General features: G+C 41.8%; 1 protein-coding gene across 3 annotated transcripts in view; it reads right to left on the bottom strand.

The window, feature by feature from the left end:
* Positions 1 to 17,317, bottom strand: part of rev3l (REV3 like, DNA directed polymerase zeta catalytic subunit) — a 171,669-nt gene that overhangs the window by 86,593 nt on the left and 67,759 nt on the right. For all 3 annotated transcript variants that reach the window (XR_009514473.1, XM_059982930.1, XM_059982931.1), the window contains exons 4-7: positions 15,247 to 15,407; positions 9,121 to 9,301; positions 4,492 to 4,586; positions 4,087 to 4,191 (exon numbers count right to left, since the gene is read on the bottom strand). Coding sequence is in view for 2 of the 3 variants with exons in the window: in XM_059982930.1 (XP_059838913.1) it covers positions 4,087 to 4,191; positions 4,492 to 4,586; positions 9,121 to 9,301; positions 15,247 to 15,407 (542 nt within the window). In the remaining variant the exon portion in view is untranslated. The remainder of the gene's footprint in view (positions 1 to 4,086; positions 4,192 to 4,491; positions 4,587 to 9,120; positions 9,302 to 15,246; positions 15,408 to 17,317) is intronic.

Genomic DNA, 17,317 nt, shown 5'->3' with positions numbered 1-17,317 from the left:
CTACCCTCCTGCCCCAGCACTCCTTTTTTGCCACCTGTCCCATATCCCTCCTGCTGCACTTCATCCTCACCATTCGCAATGTCCTTTTCTCCCACTAGATTTACAAACTGTCTCCCCAGTACAGTGAGAATGTCTTAGGCACACTAGCTAAACACATGTGCCTAAGACTTTTGCAAAGTACTGCAATTTAGGTTATTGAGGACTTCATAATGCTATTAAATACATATGTTTTAGAGAACAAGTTGTGCCATGGGTATCAGTGATTAAAATCCTGGTTATTCTGATGGGTAACAAGCAGCTTTTTAATTGTATCTTTGCCCTTCATTTCTTTGCTGAAATAATGTATACCGCGTGGAATTATTTAGTATAGGAGTAATACACAGAGTCTTAAGCAGTCTTAATGAAAAGAATTAATGTAAGAATTTTTCTGACAGCAGGTGCAATCCTATTGCTTAATCCAGGGGTTCCCAACCATTTTTATGCCTTGGACAAATGCCATGAAACAAGGGGTCCGTGGATCCCAGATTGGGAATTTATGGCTCAATCCCTCTTTACGGTAGAGATTATAGGATCCTAACATTTTGTCTATAACAATCCCCAACAAGGAGCACTGCGTGCTTCACCCACAAAGACTTCCATAAGAATTCTGAGGACATTTTGAATTTTATTGTTCAAAAGACAATTAAGTAATAAATTAATAAAGGAAATAAAAATCATCCCCATTTGGAACAAATGATTTGTTTGGAGTAATTAGTCTTGCAGATCATTTCTAAAACATTAACTTACATGAGTCAATAATGAGTAAAGAACTCAATTTTCTGAACTCAAAAAAAAAATTCCCTCAGATTTAGAGAAATGTTTTGCAAGATTATATTGAAGCTGGAGATCGCATCTTTAAGAGCTGGTATCTGCTCAACAGACTAAAGAGCCGAATTTGCTAGGAGATGCATATTAAGACATTTAATAGACTGCTTACACAGATAAAAATATTCAAAGACATTGTCTTCTTAAATATGACTCCAAGTTTTAGATATTCCGACAAGACATTTTCAACAAAATCTCCTTCATTCTCTAAATTCTAGCAGATACAAATGTGGCCTGCCAACCCTTTCTCTCATAAAATAAACTGTCATTCCAGGTATTAATGTAGTAAATCTTCTCTGAACTGCATTAAAATCCTTCTCTAATGTATACTGTATACAGTATTCCAGGCGCTGTCTCTAATCTACCAGAAACATAACCTTCTGCATTGAATCTCCCCAAAATTCTGTTGAAGAATAACAGAGCACAGAAAACTGTCAGCCCACATGCTCACACTGATCAAATTCATCCCCAATAATCCCATTTATCAGCACTTGGTCTGCAGCCAAGTTGCTTGGTGATTCTTAAATCTCTAAATAATTCTTAAATGATATCAGAGGATGCAGTACCACTCATTGCAGATTGCAACTACCCCCTGGGTTTAAAAAAAAATTGACCTCTCAAACTTTTTACATATTATCCTGAACTGTGCTCTGGCTGCCATGCTAGGAAGGATATAATTAAGCTAGAGGGGGCGCAGAAGAGATTCATATGAATAATAACTGGACTAGACAGTTTGAGGTTTTATGGAGAGACGGAATAGATTGGGACCACTCTCCTTAGAGCGAAGGAAATCGAGGGGTGACTATATAGTCTATAAAATTATGAGGGCCGCATATAGAATAGATGGTCACAACCTTTTTGCTGGGGTAGCGGAGTCTAAAGCAAGTGGGTATTTAGGTGAGAGGGATAAGATCTAGAAGGGATCTGATGTGGAATGAAACCAAAGATCCTGTAGTCAATAATCAGCTCTTTGGTTTTGGTGATGTTGAGTGAGAGGTTGTTGAGGCACCATTCAACCAGATTTGTTTGTGTGTAGATTTTTTAAAATCCATTGATTCTTCATTTATTATTATTATTATTATTCATTATTTCTTCATTCCACTGTGAACGCCTGCAAGAAAATGAAATTCAGGGCATTATATGGCAACACATACATAATTTGATAATAAATTTAATTTAAGCTTTGAACTTTTGAATAGAGGGTAGGGATGTAGGAGTATTATTCTGACTGTTCATCTTTGACCAGTGGAGGGACAGTGTAGGGACTTTGTTTGAATGAAAATTCAGATGGGCTGAATTTGTAGACCAGACAAAAATTGGCATAATTGTGGATAAAGAGGAAGGGTGTCAAAGCACAGAGCAAGATATAGATGAGTTTGAAATAACTGGTGAAAAAGCAGGTCCAGTTTAATCTGGAAAAATGTGCAATGCCGCGCTCTAGGAGGTGAAATACAAGATGAAAGTATACAGATAGTGGCAGACTCCAAGGTCCAATGCTCCCTGAAAGTGGGAAAAGTGGGCAGGGTGCTAATGGCAGCATGTAGCATATTAGCCTTCAAGAGTCAGGGTACAGAGTAGTGAAGTTGACAAGTCATACTGCAATGGTATAAACTTCTGTTCAGCCACATCTGGAGTATTATGTACAGTTCTGAGCATCTCATTACAAGTAGTATAGAGGCTTTGGAGAAGGTACAGCTGAGGTTCACCAGGATATTGCCTGAATAGGAGAGCTTTAGCTTATAACAGAGGGTGGATAAACTGGAATGTTTTCCCTCTGAATCAAAGCCCAAGGGATAACCTGACAGAAGCAAATAAAGTTACCAGCGGCCTAGATCAATCTGATCACCAAGAGTCTTTCACCCCGGGGTGGAAATATCAAGCATTAACAGGCATAGCTTTAAGGTGAGAGGATGAAAGTTCAAACAAGATTTTATTACGGGGCAATTTTATTACGTTTTCTTTACAAAGTAAGTAGTACTTACCTGGAACATGGTGGCTGGGTAGGTGGGTGAAAAGCAAAATGGCTATGTTTCAGAGGCACAAGAACAGACGGGAATTGGAGGGATTTGGATCCTGTGCATGCAGAAGTGCGACTTGGATCAGCATCGTGGTTGACACACTGAGATAAAAGGACCTGCTTGTGTACTGCAGTGCTCTATGCTTCAGTCCAAACAAACAGGCTAGTACCCACCCCACTATACTATATAGCAAAACTATCTACTTGGGCTGTGAACTTCTGTGCTGGGAATCTATATGGACCCCTGATCCATGTACTCTTGAGGCTGGTACTGTTGGGGACTGGGGGGGAAGGGGAGGTGTCATCATCAACCAGACCAGCCAAATCCGTTATAATTACATAGGCTGGGCAATATGGTTTGCTTTGCAATGTAGTTTGCTCTCTACCTTTCAAAATACATTTACGCAGCACCTACATTTAATTAAAGGCGCTTGCTTTGCAGATTATTTCAATTTTAAGAAAACTAAATAGCAGGAACTGGTAGAGCAGTGCGAGAGACAGGGATGGAGGACACTATGTGAGGTGGGGTGTGGAAATTTTGCTGGCTGCTCTGTGCAGAACCTACTCTCTGCTTGACATTACTGGGCTGCAAAGAAAAGAGCCATCAGGACCATCACAGAGGTTGCTGAGCAAGCTTCCAGTTGGTTATGGATCAAGAGGTGTGACCAATGTGCTGGCTCACAAGCCAGGGCCTGACAGCCCTGGATGGGTCACCTGGGTCTGATGTTGAAAGACCCAAAACACCCAATGACCCCCGGTTATCTCACTGATGTGTCCCAGCACATGCCAGGATGTATCTCACCATCATATGTTACCCAATGAGAATTACCCTGTTGCACATCCCAATTCCTCCTTTTTAAATACCTCCTTGTCCTAACCTTAAAATATCCAACCTCATTTCCCATGGCTCAACATCGAAATTTTGCTTGCCAAACAAAGCAACTTACAACGTTTCTTGCATTAAAAAAAAGTTTACTAACCATTGTGCAACATGAAATCTTAACCTAACTTATAAATAACTCAATTTGTTCTTACAGCACAACAGGTGGAAGCCAGTAGAGATGGGACATGACAACTGGACACGAACGCACATTTATTAAGCTATGGTTTTGAACTTGGTTCACTTAAAGATCCAACCCAAGACAGGTTTGGGATTTTCTTATACTTGTACATGTACAAAATATAGAAGGCTTTGCTGTAGTTACCGGGTGAACTAATGGATTCAATTTGTGAGGGCAAGTTGTTTTCACGACGTCGTTGTTTCTCATCATCCCATATGGCCTGCAAACCAGGATTTCTACCAACCTGAGCTAAAGAAACAGAAAAAAAGTGTCAGCATTTCCTTCCAAAAGTCATCAACTATACAATGCTACCTAATCAAAACATGCACACCACCCAAATTTAAAAACCTATTGAATTCAAAAGTTAACCAAGAACTTGTGATACTCATTGATTACAAAGTTCAGGAAGACGTTGCTACATATCATTTAATATGGACACACCACAATAAATAGGTTAACAATGAAATTCAGTTTTTCAGAAGATAAAACACATTTTTGCATGAGAACATTGTAGAGATGAAGAAAACAGCTGTAGGCAAACAAAACTACCTTCAATTTCAGTGCGATTTAGTACGTCAGCTGCAACTGCATCCACTTCAAGCTCACAGGTGCTCTGTCGATCAATATCCACTAGTACTAAAGAACTGCAGATAACCAAGAGTTGGATAGAGCTTATTATCGTGCTGAACAAAATTATCTTCAAATAGATCACAAAATATCAAATGCATTGGCTGTTCAATATCAAAGCAGTACAGCATCAAAATAAACAGGATAAAAATGGCCGATTTCAAATTCCTAAATCAACATTACAGCAGATCAAATTGCATAGAAAACTAAACATTTTAATACATGTACTTTATTTAGTATATTAAGTAGAAATAATTGCTTTCACTAGTTGGAGAGAATATTGACACATATTGCTTTACTTTTTCATGGTGATGTCCAGTGGTATACAACAACTTCAAGATGTTTTCCCTAAAGGATGTGTAGGTCTGGTTCGAGGTTCAGCAATCAAAATGGACCATTGTTTAAGCCTCTGATCAGTGCTTCAGTATTGATTTTTCAACATGTCCATTAATTTCACTACATTGAATATTCACCAGACACCTATATTGCTGAATCTGGACATGTGAAACAAAAACATAGAAGTCTAGAAACATTCTGCAAATGTACTGCAGCAGCATTAGTGGGGAGAGAAACAGCTGATATCAGACCAATGTTGTCAGGATAAAATTAACAAAAACTGGCAGTCAGATACAGGGAAACAAGTTGCATCTGTGGTAGAGAGTTAAAGGAGAGTTGACTTGAAATTATCAAATTCAATAGCATATCCTGAGGGTTTCAATATACTCAAAAGGATGAAGATGAAGGGTTTTTCCTCGAGCTTACACTAGATGTTACTTGAGCAATGCTGAAAGCTGAAGACTGGTCAGAGTAGGGCAAAGAATTACGAGTCAACAAGAGACACAGTTATGTCCTTGCAGACTGAACACCACCTCCATAATCATGCACTAGTTCTGTGAACTCTGGAATTCCACCACCAGACACATCTTCCTCTTCCAGCATTTCAAAGGGATTGTTCTCTCTACAACTCTCTGGTCAGCTCCTTTTTCTCACCAATCACTCTTCTCATGGCATACACTTATACAACAAGGGAAGACAACAGCTTTGTTCTTTTACCTTCTTTCCATTCCTCCACATAGCAAGTAAAAGAGTTTTTCCAAGTGAGTCAGAAACACATTTGCACCTCTCTGGTACATCACAGCTTAGTATGGCAAATGTCTGCCAAGACCACAAGAAATTACAGAGCTGTCAATACACCCCAGTCTAAAATGAAAACCAGCCCCCTCCACTGACTCTACACTTCGCTGCCTCGAGAAAGCAGCTGATATAATAAATATCCTACCACACTGATCATTCTCACTTCTCCCATTTCCAATGGGCAGAAGATACAAAAGCTTGAAAACTCATACCACCTTCTACACGAATTTTAAAGATGAACTTTTGATCTCACAATCTACCTCATCATGGCCTCTGTACCCTATCTGCCTATTTGCACTGCACTGTGATACTATATTTTTGCATTGTTCCCATTTTCCATTTTGTTCTACCTCCACATACTTAAATCTGAAAGTCGGCAACAAAACAGCAGTACTTCACTGTATCAGTATTTGCAACATGACCTCCTCTACACTGAAAACAAAAAAAGACTGGCTGATGAGTCGAAGAGCACCTCTGTTCAGGTTCACGACTACCCTGAGCTTCCAATTAAATTGTCATTAATTCTTCAATCCAATCCAACCTTTTTGGCCCCTGCATTGCTCCAATGATGCCCAACTCCAGCTCAAGGAACAGAAGTTCATTTTCTGTCTAGGTAGTGTGCATCTTTGGGAACTTAGTACTGAACCTAGCAACTTCAAGTAACCAGAACTGAGATGAAAAGACACTTTCATGATTATAGCCTTTATAACATATTGTTAGACTTAAGACTGAGATTGGTAGACATTTTGATAATGAAAGCCAAGGGTTGGAAAGTGAATTTGAGTTCATAGCGAAGCAAGCCTTTCAGTCCACGTCGACCAAGATGCCTATTTATGTTAATCCCATTTGACCAATATCTCTACATTTTCCCTATCCATGTACTTGCCCAGATATTCCTATCACCTCCTCTGGTAGCTCATTTCATATACCCACCATAATGTGTGGAAATAATCTTTCCCTTCTCACTGTAAACATACAGTATGCCCTTTATTTGTAAACTTCCCTGCCCTACAGATGATCTGATAATTTTATCGAATTGTGGAAAAAGTTCAGGGGTAATAAGAATCAGTATTTTGTGTGTGTTCTTACTTTCCCATCTTCCTTGCTGTGAGTTTTGCAGCAAATGTCAGAGGTATGGAGGTCAGATGTTTAATTCTGTAACAGAATTCAGAAACTTCCTTTCAGCTGTCCCTCAGGATCAAAGATTACTTGCTTCGACTCTAGACTCATTCCTCACTCAGAACCCTATAATCCATGTGGGAACAACAGATTCATCCACGGATGAAACAGATGCTCTGATAGGACAGGCTTTTTCTCCCCCATTTACACTGTGCTCCTGATGCATAGTTTCAAGGTTCTCAATACCATCTTAATTGTCCCTCTACCACTTTGAGCAGTTATGGATCACAGCTTCCCAGAAATCAATGAGGATGGTGCATCTCAGTGATGCCATGAGCACATCCTCTAGAATATTTTCATCACCCCTTCAAATAATCATCCATAACTGTTCTTGGAAATAGAACATCTGTCTATAGAGTTCAATGAAAAAAGCATGCGAACAATGAGGTTTGACCAACCTAGCTAACCAACAGCTAGAACCTCAATGCTGTGAATGTTGGCTTGGGAGGATGCTGATGTTGGTTTCCTTATACTTCCAGTGAATGTGGAGAATTACATAAGAGGTGGCATCAGTGGTTCAGAATACCTACATTTTGCACCACAAAAGTATTGGTTATTTCCACAAGACTCTTAAATTACTCAGAAAATAATGATAAGAAAATGGATTAAAAAGAATTCATTCAACATATTCAGAATGCATGGCCTAGAGCTGGAGTGCTTATAGAATCAGAGCCAAGTGTTACCAACAGCAGCTTTCTGCTGGAAATCTAGCACAAACTCTGTCCTCCCCATCACTATGCTCTGCTGTGCCAGGAAACTGCATGAACCTTTGAATGCGGCTGGTATTCTTTCAGCAATGTATCGACCGTGGATAGGAAAGTCTGCCAAGCTTGGCTCAGCGCTGCATCCTGGCTGGCATGGTGAATGACACCGGGGGCGTGCACGCTAGAGTGGGCATGAGAGCAAGCACAAGAGAGAGAAGCTTCAACATACAAAACAGGTGGGGATAACAGGGACCACAGGGTCCGGGCAACCTGTCTACAGACAGGGCAACCAAATCCAGTCCCACACTCACCTTGCCAGCTAGGTTGTAGCCCTGACACCAATATCTCAGTGCCAAACAGTTGTCCTATTTACCCCAGCTCTCAGAGCCAAACAATCTGCACTGAGGCTCAGATGTTTCTTTGCCGCACCATCACCAGCAGGGGGCAGGGCAAAGTGTCAGGCTCCTAAAAGCACTGGATATTTGGTGTCGCCTTTTCACATACGCATGATTGCTCAGATTGGCTGATCCTAAGAACACAATGATGTAACAGTGCCCTGCTGGGTAACACAAGGCAGGGTATCAGTGCAGATAAAAACTAGAACATTCCAGGGAAGATGGTGCCAGCAAACAATGCAACCAAGTCGATATCCTATGTATGATTCACAAAACTACTTTTTCGTTCAAATCTGGTTCTGCTAATGGAGTCTGATCTACATTTTGGTGGCGTGTGTTCAGGCCGATTGTGTGATCCGGTGCTTTGCTGTCTCCAAAAGGGGCTCCGTGAGGTTTCAAGTGAATTACGCAGCCTGGAGGTCAAGAAGCCTGCAGACATGGCACAAGCCCTTGATCGATTCCATTTCTCGCTGATTAAAGCAGCAAGGAAGATTAAAACCGAGGCGAGAGCAGAAGGCAAGTGAGTATTCAGTGCCGTCTACCAGCCTCTCGCACGCTGCTGCCGGAGGAAAGTGTATGGGTGTGATAGTCTCTCCTTGTCCTCTTGCCCGGTGCTCCCGGAGGAAGGTCCCTGCATTCAGAGGTCTCTCTCTTTCTATGCTGCAGGAGTCCTGGGTCTTGGGGAAGGATTAATTGACAGTTTGCGGACACTGTAGTTCACATGATGTTATTTCTGGCCACTTTTTTTGTTGCTATTTTGCACAATTTTTATCCAACTCTGCAGTCTGAAGTCAACAAACAACACAGAGCTAGCCTGAACTGAATCAGCCCAGAGTGGTTTAATGACGTGTTTTATATTCTGTGTTATTCACTCTTTTTTTGCCATTTGTGCAATGTGTTCTTTTTTTGCAGTTTGGTGTTTTTCTTTGAAAGGTTCCATGATTTTCTTTCTTTGTTTCGTGGCTGTCTGTGGGAAGACAAATCTCAGGGTTGTGTACTGCATAAACACTTAGATGATAGATATAGTTTGAATCTTTCATTTAGTATCTGTAATTTGTTTGAAGAGAATTCAAATGCTCTTGCTCAATTTTTTTGGTTTTAAAAGGAAAGTGGACTGAATATATTTATTTACAACTAACCTTGGTATGTCCTCTTCCTCCCACCGCACAGAAGAGAAACTAATGGATTTCTCCATTTGTGTTAGAGTTCCTTTAGATTTGGTGGACAAGGGACTTTCTGATGTATTTCCATTTTCTCTGCTACCTGCATCACACGATTCCAAACTGGGATTTTCAGAAGAGCCTTTTCCAAGTTGGTCATCTGCGTTAAGAAATATATTCACATTAAAATGTATATTTATCTAAAACTAATCACAGGTAATCAAAAAGGAGTGTATTCCTACTCTGCAGCCCTTTCTACCAATGTTCCAAAGTAAAATGAGGAAATTCTGGATGCACTCACCAGGTGAGGCACTATTTATAAGAAGAGGAACAGCTGATGTTTCAAATCTGAGGTCTTGCATCAGAACTGGGAGAAGGGGAAGCAGGTTGGTCTGGTTAACAGAGATGGTGAAGACAGTGGATGGAATAAAGGGAACTTCTCTATCGGTAACACTGATACGTTTTTCCACAGGTACTCGATATTTTCTGCTAGCACATTAGTGACATAATTTTGACAGCAAAATAACAGTGGCTTTTTCCTCTAGGAACCTGCTCATGAGGAAAAACTACAGTGCCAAAGTTTCAGTGTGGTGTTTTAGATGGGCATCATGTTGAATAATGAGGGCAAGCTAACTTAGGAAAAAAGTGCTGAGATTAAACACCTATTTTTTTTAAAAAAATTATATAATATATATATTAGGGAGCTGTTGTTGTCTGGCGTACTAAGCTCTACCTGGCCGAGGCACAGCGACAACTCTCTGATACCTCCTCCTATTTACCCCTTGATCATGACCCCACTAAGGAGCACCAGGCCATTGTCTCCTATAACATCACCAACCTTATCAGCTCTGGGGATCTCCCATCCACTGCCACCAACCTCACAGTTCCCACGCCCTGCACTTCCAGTTTCTACCTTACCCAAGATCCACAAACCTGCCTGTCCAGGTAGACCTATTGTCTCAGCTTGCTCCTGCCCCACTGAACTCATTTCTGCATACCTTGACACTGTCTTATCCCCCCTTGTTCAACCTCTTCCCACTTATGTTCATGACACTTCTCACGCTTTGAATTTTTTCAATGATTTTAAGTTCCCTGGCCCCCACTGCCTTATTTTCACCATAGGCGTCCAGTCCCTATATACATCCATCCCCCACCCGGATGGTCTCAAAGCTCTTCGCTTCTTTTTGGATTCCAAACCTAACCAATTCCCCTCTACCACCACTCTCCACCGTCTAGCGGAATTAGTTCTTAATCTCAATAACTTCTCCTTTGGCTCCTCCCCCTTCCTCCAAACCAAGGGTGTAGCCATGAGCACCCGCATGGGTCCCAGTTATGCCTGCCTTTTTGTTGGCTTTGTGGCACAGTCCATGTTCCAAGTCTATACGGGTATCCGTCTCCCTCTTTTCCTTCGCTACATTGACGACTGCATTGGCGCTGCCTCCTGCACGCATGCTGAGCTCGTTGATTTCATTAACTTTGCCTCCAACTTTCACCCTGCCCTCAAATTTACCTGGTTCATTTCCGACACCTCCCTCCCCTTTCTTGATCTTTCTGTCTCCATCTCTGGAGAGGGCTTATCTACTGATATCTACTATAAGCCTACAGACTCTCGCAGCTACCTGGCCTATTCCTCTTCCCACCCTGTCTCTTGCAAAAATGCTATCCCCTTCTCGCAATTCCTCCATCTCTGCCGCATCTGCTCTCAGGATGAGGCTTTTCATTCTAGGACGAAGGAGATGTCTTCCTTTTTTTTAAGCAAAGGGGCTTCCCTTCTTCCACCATCAACTCTGCTCTCAAACGCATCTCTCCCATTTCCCGCACATCTGCCCTCACCCCATCTGCCTGTCACCTCACAGGATAGGGTTCCCCTTGTCCTTACCTACCACCCCACCAGTCTCCAACATACAATTCTCTGTAACTTCTGCCACCTCCAACGGGATCCCACTAACCAAGCACATCGTTCCCTCCCCTCCTTTTTCTGCTTTCCGCAGGGATTGGCTCCCTATGCCACTCGCCCCCCCCCCCCCCCCAATCTCTCTCCTGGCACTTATCCTTGTAAGTGGAACAAGTACTACACCTGCCCTTACACTTCCTCCCTCACCACCATTCAGGGCCCCAGACAGTCCTTCCAGGTGAGGCGACACTTCAACTGTGAGTCGGCTGGTGTGGTATACTGCGTCCGGTGCTCCCGGTGTGGCCTTTTATATATTGGTGAGACCCGATGCAGACTGGGAGATTGTTTCGCTTATTATGCTCGGTCCGCCAGAGAAAGCAGGATCTCCCAGTGGCCACACATTTTAATTCCACGTCCCATTCCCATTCTAGTACGTCTATCCATGGCCTCCTCTACTGTCAAAATGAATCCACACTCAGGTTGGAGGAGGAACACCTTATATACCGGCTGGGTAGCCTCCAACCTGATGGCATGAACATTGACTTCTCTTACTTCCATTAATGCTCCTCCTCCCCTTCTTACCCCATCCGACATATTCAGTTGTTTGTTTTTTTTCCGCTCTGCCCATCACCCTGCCTGTTCTCCATCTCCCTCTGGTGCTCCCCCTTCCTCCTTTCTTTCTCCTGAGGCCTCCTGTCCCATGATCCTTTCCCTTCTCCAGCTCTGTATCATTTTCGCCAATCACCTTTCCAGCTCTTAGCTTCACCCCACCCCCTCCGGTCTTCCATCATTTCGCATTTCCCCCTCCCCCCACTACTTTCAAATCTCTTAGTATCTCTCCTTTCAGTTTGTCCTAACGAAGGGTCTCGGCCCAAAACGTCGACAGTGCTTCTCCCTATAGATGCTGCTTGGCCTGCTGTGTTCCACCAGCATTCCCTATTTATAGAGATTACCCTCAAAATGGAAACCAGGTTTATCATGTGCAATTCAGAGAAAGGATTAGTTCAGTTTTTCGTTTAATTAGTTCAGTGCAACTTTGTGAGGTGGACAGCCTGTTCCTGTGCTATACTACTCTATGTTCTAAGGCATAGACAGTATACATGACAAATCTACCACTACTGAAGTGACAAGAACAGGCTCAAAAAAATTGAGACCCAAGACAATGCAGACACGTCTGTCCATGGCCTCCTCTACTGCCGTGATGAGGCCACATTCAGGTTGGAGGAGCAACATCTTATATTTCATCTGAGTAGCCTCCAACCTGATAGTATGAACATCGATTTCTCAAACTTCCGGTAATTGCTGCTCCCCCCCCCCCCCTCCCCTTCACCATTTTGTTCTCTCACCTAATCTTTGTATCTCTCCCTCTGGTGCTCCTCTCCCTTCCCTTTTTTCCATGGTATTTTATCCTCTCCTATCAGATTCCCCCTTTTCCAGCCCCTGATCTCTTTCACCAATCAACTTCCCAGTCTTCTCTTCACCCCTCCCCCTGTCCTAGTTTCACCTATCACCTTGTACTACTTCCTCCCTCCCCCCCCCAATCTTCTCTGCCTTCTCATCTTTTCTCCCCCCCCAGTCTTGATGAAGGGTCTCGGCCCAAAACTTCGACTGTACTCTTTTCTATCGATGCTGCCTGACCTGTTGAGTTCCTCCAGCATTTTGTGTGTGTTGCCTTGGATTTCCAGCATCTGCAGATTTTCTCCTCAGAATGTAGATACTGGGATTTGGAGCAAAAGAACTAGCTGCTGAAGCAACTCAATGAATCAGGTTGGAGGCAAAGGTACCTTTTGGGATCGAGACCCTGCATCAAGATTGATAAGATTGCAAAGGGGAGATAGCAAATACAGAGCAGGAGGGGTGAGACAGGAGCTGGCAAGCACTAAGTAGATAAGGATGAGGAGCAGTTAGTGGACATATGGTGCCAGGTATGGACGGGAGGGGTGGCGATAAGAGGTCATACATAGAGATATCAAATGGCTGCAGACTATGGAATATGATAAAGTAAAGCAATGAATGGAACATAGAACACCACAGCATAGGAAGAGGTCATTCACCTGCTGTGTCTGTGTCGAACATGACATTATCCAAATAACTCCTCCATTCCCTTCCTGTAAATGCCCCACACCTGCTTCAATCTAATCTACCAAATCTCCATGGGTTCCATGTGTCTCAATCTTCTGAATTGGCCCGTCATAATAGATCTTGTTAAAAGCATTACTTAAGTCCATGTATATAACATACTGCCCTGCCCTTGTCAATTAATTTTGTCACCTGCTCAAAACTCATAAGTTTGTAAGACACGATCTCCCCTGTAAAAAGCCATGCTGATGATCCTTAATGAGTCTATACTATTCCAGATGCAAATAAATGCTATCACCAAAAATCTTCACCAATAATTTCCCAACCACTGATGCAAAGCTCACCAGCCTAGTTTCCTGGCTTGTTTCTACTGCTGAAACAGAACAACAACACAGGTATTTTTCTAGCTCTCTGGGACGTTGCCTGTGGCTAAAGAGTATAAACCAATCTTGACTAAGGACCCAGCAATCTCCTCTTTTACCTTTATGACTCCCTCAATAACTTGGGATAAATCAGACCTTCAGCACTTATCCGCCTTAATGCTCTTCAAGAGCCCCAATACAACATCAAGAATGTCAGAAAACTCCATCTTGATCATCATCCTTCATGACCTCCTAGGTGAACACTGATGCAAAATATCTGTTAGTTCCTAACCACTTCCTCTGGCTCCATGCATAAATTGTCTTCTTTATCTCAGAGTGGTCCTACACCTTTGTGTTTTCAAAACACATCTACAAAATGACTCAGGATTCTCTTTAATCCTACTCACCAAGGCCAAGAGTCCTTCCCTTTTAAGGTTCTCTCCTGTTTACTTTAGCCTCCAAATTCAGCCTACTGATCCTTATGCCTGCTTCCTTTTCGATTAAACTTGCAAAATCTCTCACTATCCAAGATTCCTGAAATTTATCATCTTTATCTTTCTTCCATAAAGATGTTTCTCCTGAATTATGACCAGTTGCCCTTTGAACAACTCCCATGTCAGATGTGGACTTACCCAGTGGCTCACTCTTGACTACTCCTGCTAACGTTGTAATTGGCTTTTCCCCATCTTCGCACTTTGCTCCAAGGTATAGTCTTATCCATAACTATCAGTCCCCACAATGTTTTCTCATTTAAATTCTGATCACCTGACCAGGCTCATTTCCCAACAAAGTCTAGTATGGCCCATTTCCTGATTAGATAAGTTGCTCAATGTGTCAAAACTCTTCCTGGATGCACCCAACTTCAGCTCCATCTAAGTTTCCAGCACTAAATAAATCCCAGTCAACACTGGGAAAATTAAAGACACCAGATGAGGCAGAAATGCTGGACAAAAGATCAGCAAGAGGAAGGGAAAGGATAGTAGTATGGGTAAAAGGTGGAACCAGGTGGGAGGAACTGGGAAACAGAGACCTGTGGGGGGAGGGGGGGGGGGGGAGAGAGAAAGAGGAGTGTTGTAAAGAAGTCTGTGTGCCAGATGACCTGCTGGAATCATAAGAAGAAAGTTGAATTGGTGCAGGTTTACAGGGAAGTGGAAAACTCAATGCTCAATGTGTAAAGGTTGGGTCTATCAGGGCATCCCTGCTTGGAACCTTGAGGGAATAATAACCATCTGATTGACTGCAGTTTATTCATTGTTGTCAAATAACTGCCTGCAATAAGTCTTTACTGCTCTCTCTTAAATGTCATCACCACTACTTATACTAGACACCCTGTCTTCACCCTAAATTTGTTGCCTTTGCACTCTTCACCTGCCCCATCCCTAATTAAAGGATGATTTAAGTTGGAGTTTTATCAGTTTTTTTTTCAGAATAGTTATCAAACTAAAATGTTAACTTTGTCTTGCTCCCAAATTACCTGGCGAATATTTCCAGCAATTTGTTTTTAATCTCAAATCTAACTGAACAAGATCAGTGCAGAAACGACTTTGTAGCTCTCACCAGAGTATGCTGTGTCTCATACACTTGCACACTCAAAATCGGTAAAAGGATGTTTCCAATAATTTTAATAAACGAGAGCCCCAGGACCATATTTTCCCTTACAAGGGGAAGTATGTTATTCAGAACTACCCAAATTAATCAATCTCATTTATTGTGTTTTAAAATCTCCCATTCTTATTCTCAAGCACTTTTGTAAATGCTATCACAACTTACTCTCCCTTCTAGTTCTTCTGAACTTGACTGCAGCAAGATGAATAAAATTCATTCCATACAGATTATGGTCAATGAAGAGCTGTAGGAGGTAGGGTAAATGAGCTTCATATGGCTGGTAGGATTTATTCATAACAGCTCCTCCTTGCAACAACTCACAGACTCTAAGAAACAGAAAAAATCACCAATTTTAATTGAAAGCAGATCAACATGCATTTAGAATTCCAATACTGCTTGTTAATACTGCAAGTTTTATGCATCTCACTTCTTATAAATACTGAATCCTTCATATAACCAGTGTACATCAATGTAATCACAAACACTTTTATTCAATTCCCATCAACTTAAAAATAACACAAAAATACAGAAGATCTTACGTGGTCTCACATACCAGCTATGTGGTGAAGAAGGCCTCAGACAGTTGAAGTAGTTTGATATGGGCCCCTAAATGCCAAGAACTTTCTACAGGGGCACAATTGAGAGCATCCTGACTGGCTGCATCACTGCCTGGTATGGGAACTGTACTTCCCTCAATTGCAGGACTCTGCAGAGAGTGGTGCGGACAGCCCAGCACGTGTAGGTGTGAGCTTCCCACTATTCAGGACATTTACAAAGACAGGTGTGTGAAAAAGGGCCCGAAAGATCATTGGGGACTCAAGTCACCCCAACCACAAACTGTCCTAGCTGCTACCGTCTGGGGAATGATACCGCAGAATAAAAGCCAGGACTAACAGACTCTGGGGTGGCTTCTTCCACCAGGCCATCAGACTGATTAATTCATGCTGACACAATGTTATTTCTATGTTATAATGACTGTCCTGTTGTACATACTATTTATTATAAGTTACTATAAATTGCACATTTAGATGGAGACATAGCCTAACGATTTTTACTCCTCATATACAAGAAGGATGTAAGTAATAAAGTCAATTCAATTCAACATAGATGGTGTTTACCTGGTCATTGACAATTTTACACATTACTTAAAGTACCAATTTATCAAATTTGTACAGCCACAACCAGATAGATAGTTGTGCACCTGATGTAGCAAACTCTCACGATGTGTGAAATGTACCTCACACTCATTTGCACAAGATCTTCAAAACAAAGGTGGCAAATAAACTCATCACTTAACTGGACTGGTTGTAAAGTCATCACCCACAGGTTTCATTTGCAGCATTAACTAATATGATGTTAGCCTGGGTTCTGTAAGCTCTATATTTCTTGGTACTTTTGAATATTTTCACTTTCTGCGATTCTCTTTCATATCAATTCTTACCCAAGGAAAAAAATAATAACTGAAGATGAATTTTATAATAAGTCAAGAAATTTAAAGGATTATGAGTGCATTGATTAAAATTGCTACAGATATCACTAAGGAAAGGACTTTCTGGGTATATTAACTAAAAATATAAAAAAGGTCAGGGTACAGAAAAAAATAAGAATGGAGGTTTGATTAATGAGGTTAAACTAGAGAACCAAGGTTCTTTTATTAAATTAAAGATGAAGATTTGATCCAAGACTGGCAAACCTGCCAACAAAACTTACTGGACTCCCACAAATTATACAAATGTAGTCCATCTAAAATTAGGTCATCTTTTCTGCTTCGCTATTTAACCCTCTCTAATCATGGCTCATCATTGCCTTAAAGCAAGGTTTTTCTATCTGCCTGAAATCTTTGACCGCTCTCCATATAATTTTCCAGCATCCAATGCTTTCACTTAGTTCCCTTTGTATATATCCCATCATGACCAGTTGAACCTGCTGCTGCTGCTGCTCCCACTGCCACAGCATTATCTGTAAAGGTTCAAAATTTCCCTCTGCAGACACTTCTTTCACCAAGAGTCCGCTTACCTCAAATCACAGTCACGAAAAGCTCTCAACACATTCAGATCCCTCAATAACACATTCCTCACCTATTAAGGCTCCCGGCTTTAGTACCTGTGACTTTGGCACACTGGCAGTCTTCACCCTTATCCATCTGCTACAAGCATTGGTAGCTAGCAAAGCCATTTTTCAATAGCACTTCATTTATTCAATCACTGACAGATTCATACCTCATTCTACTTTTGCC

This window comes from Hypanus sabinus, chromosome 10 (assembly GCF_030144855.1).
Source record: "Hypanus sabinus isolate sHypSab1 chromosome 10, sHypSab1.hap1, whole genome shotgun sequence".
NCBI lineage: Eukaryota > Metazoa > Chordata > Chondrichthyes > Myliobatiformes > Dasyatidae > Hypanus > Hypanus sabinus.
This window is presented reverse-complemented; position numbering and strand designations above follow the sequence as displayed.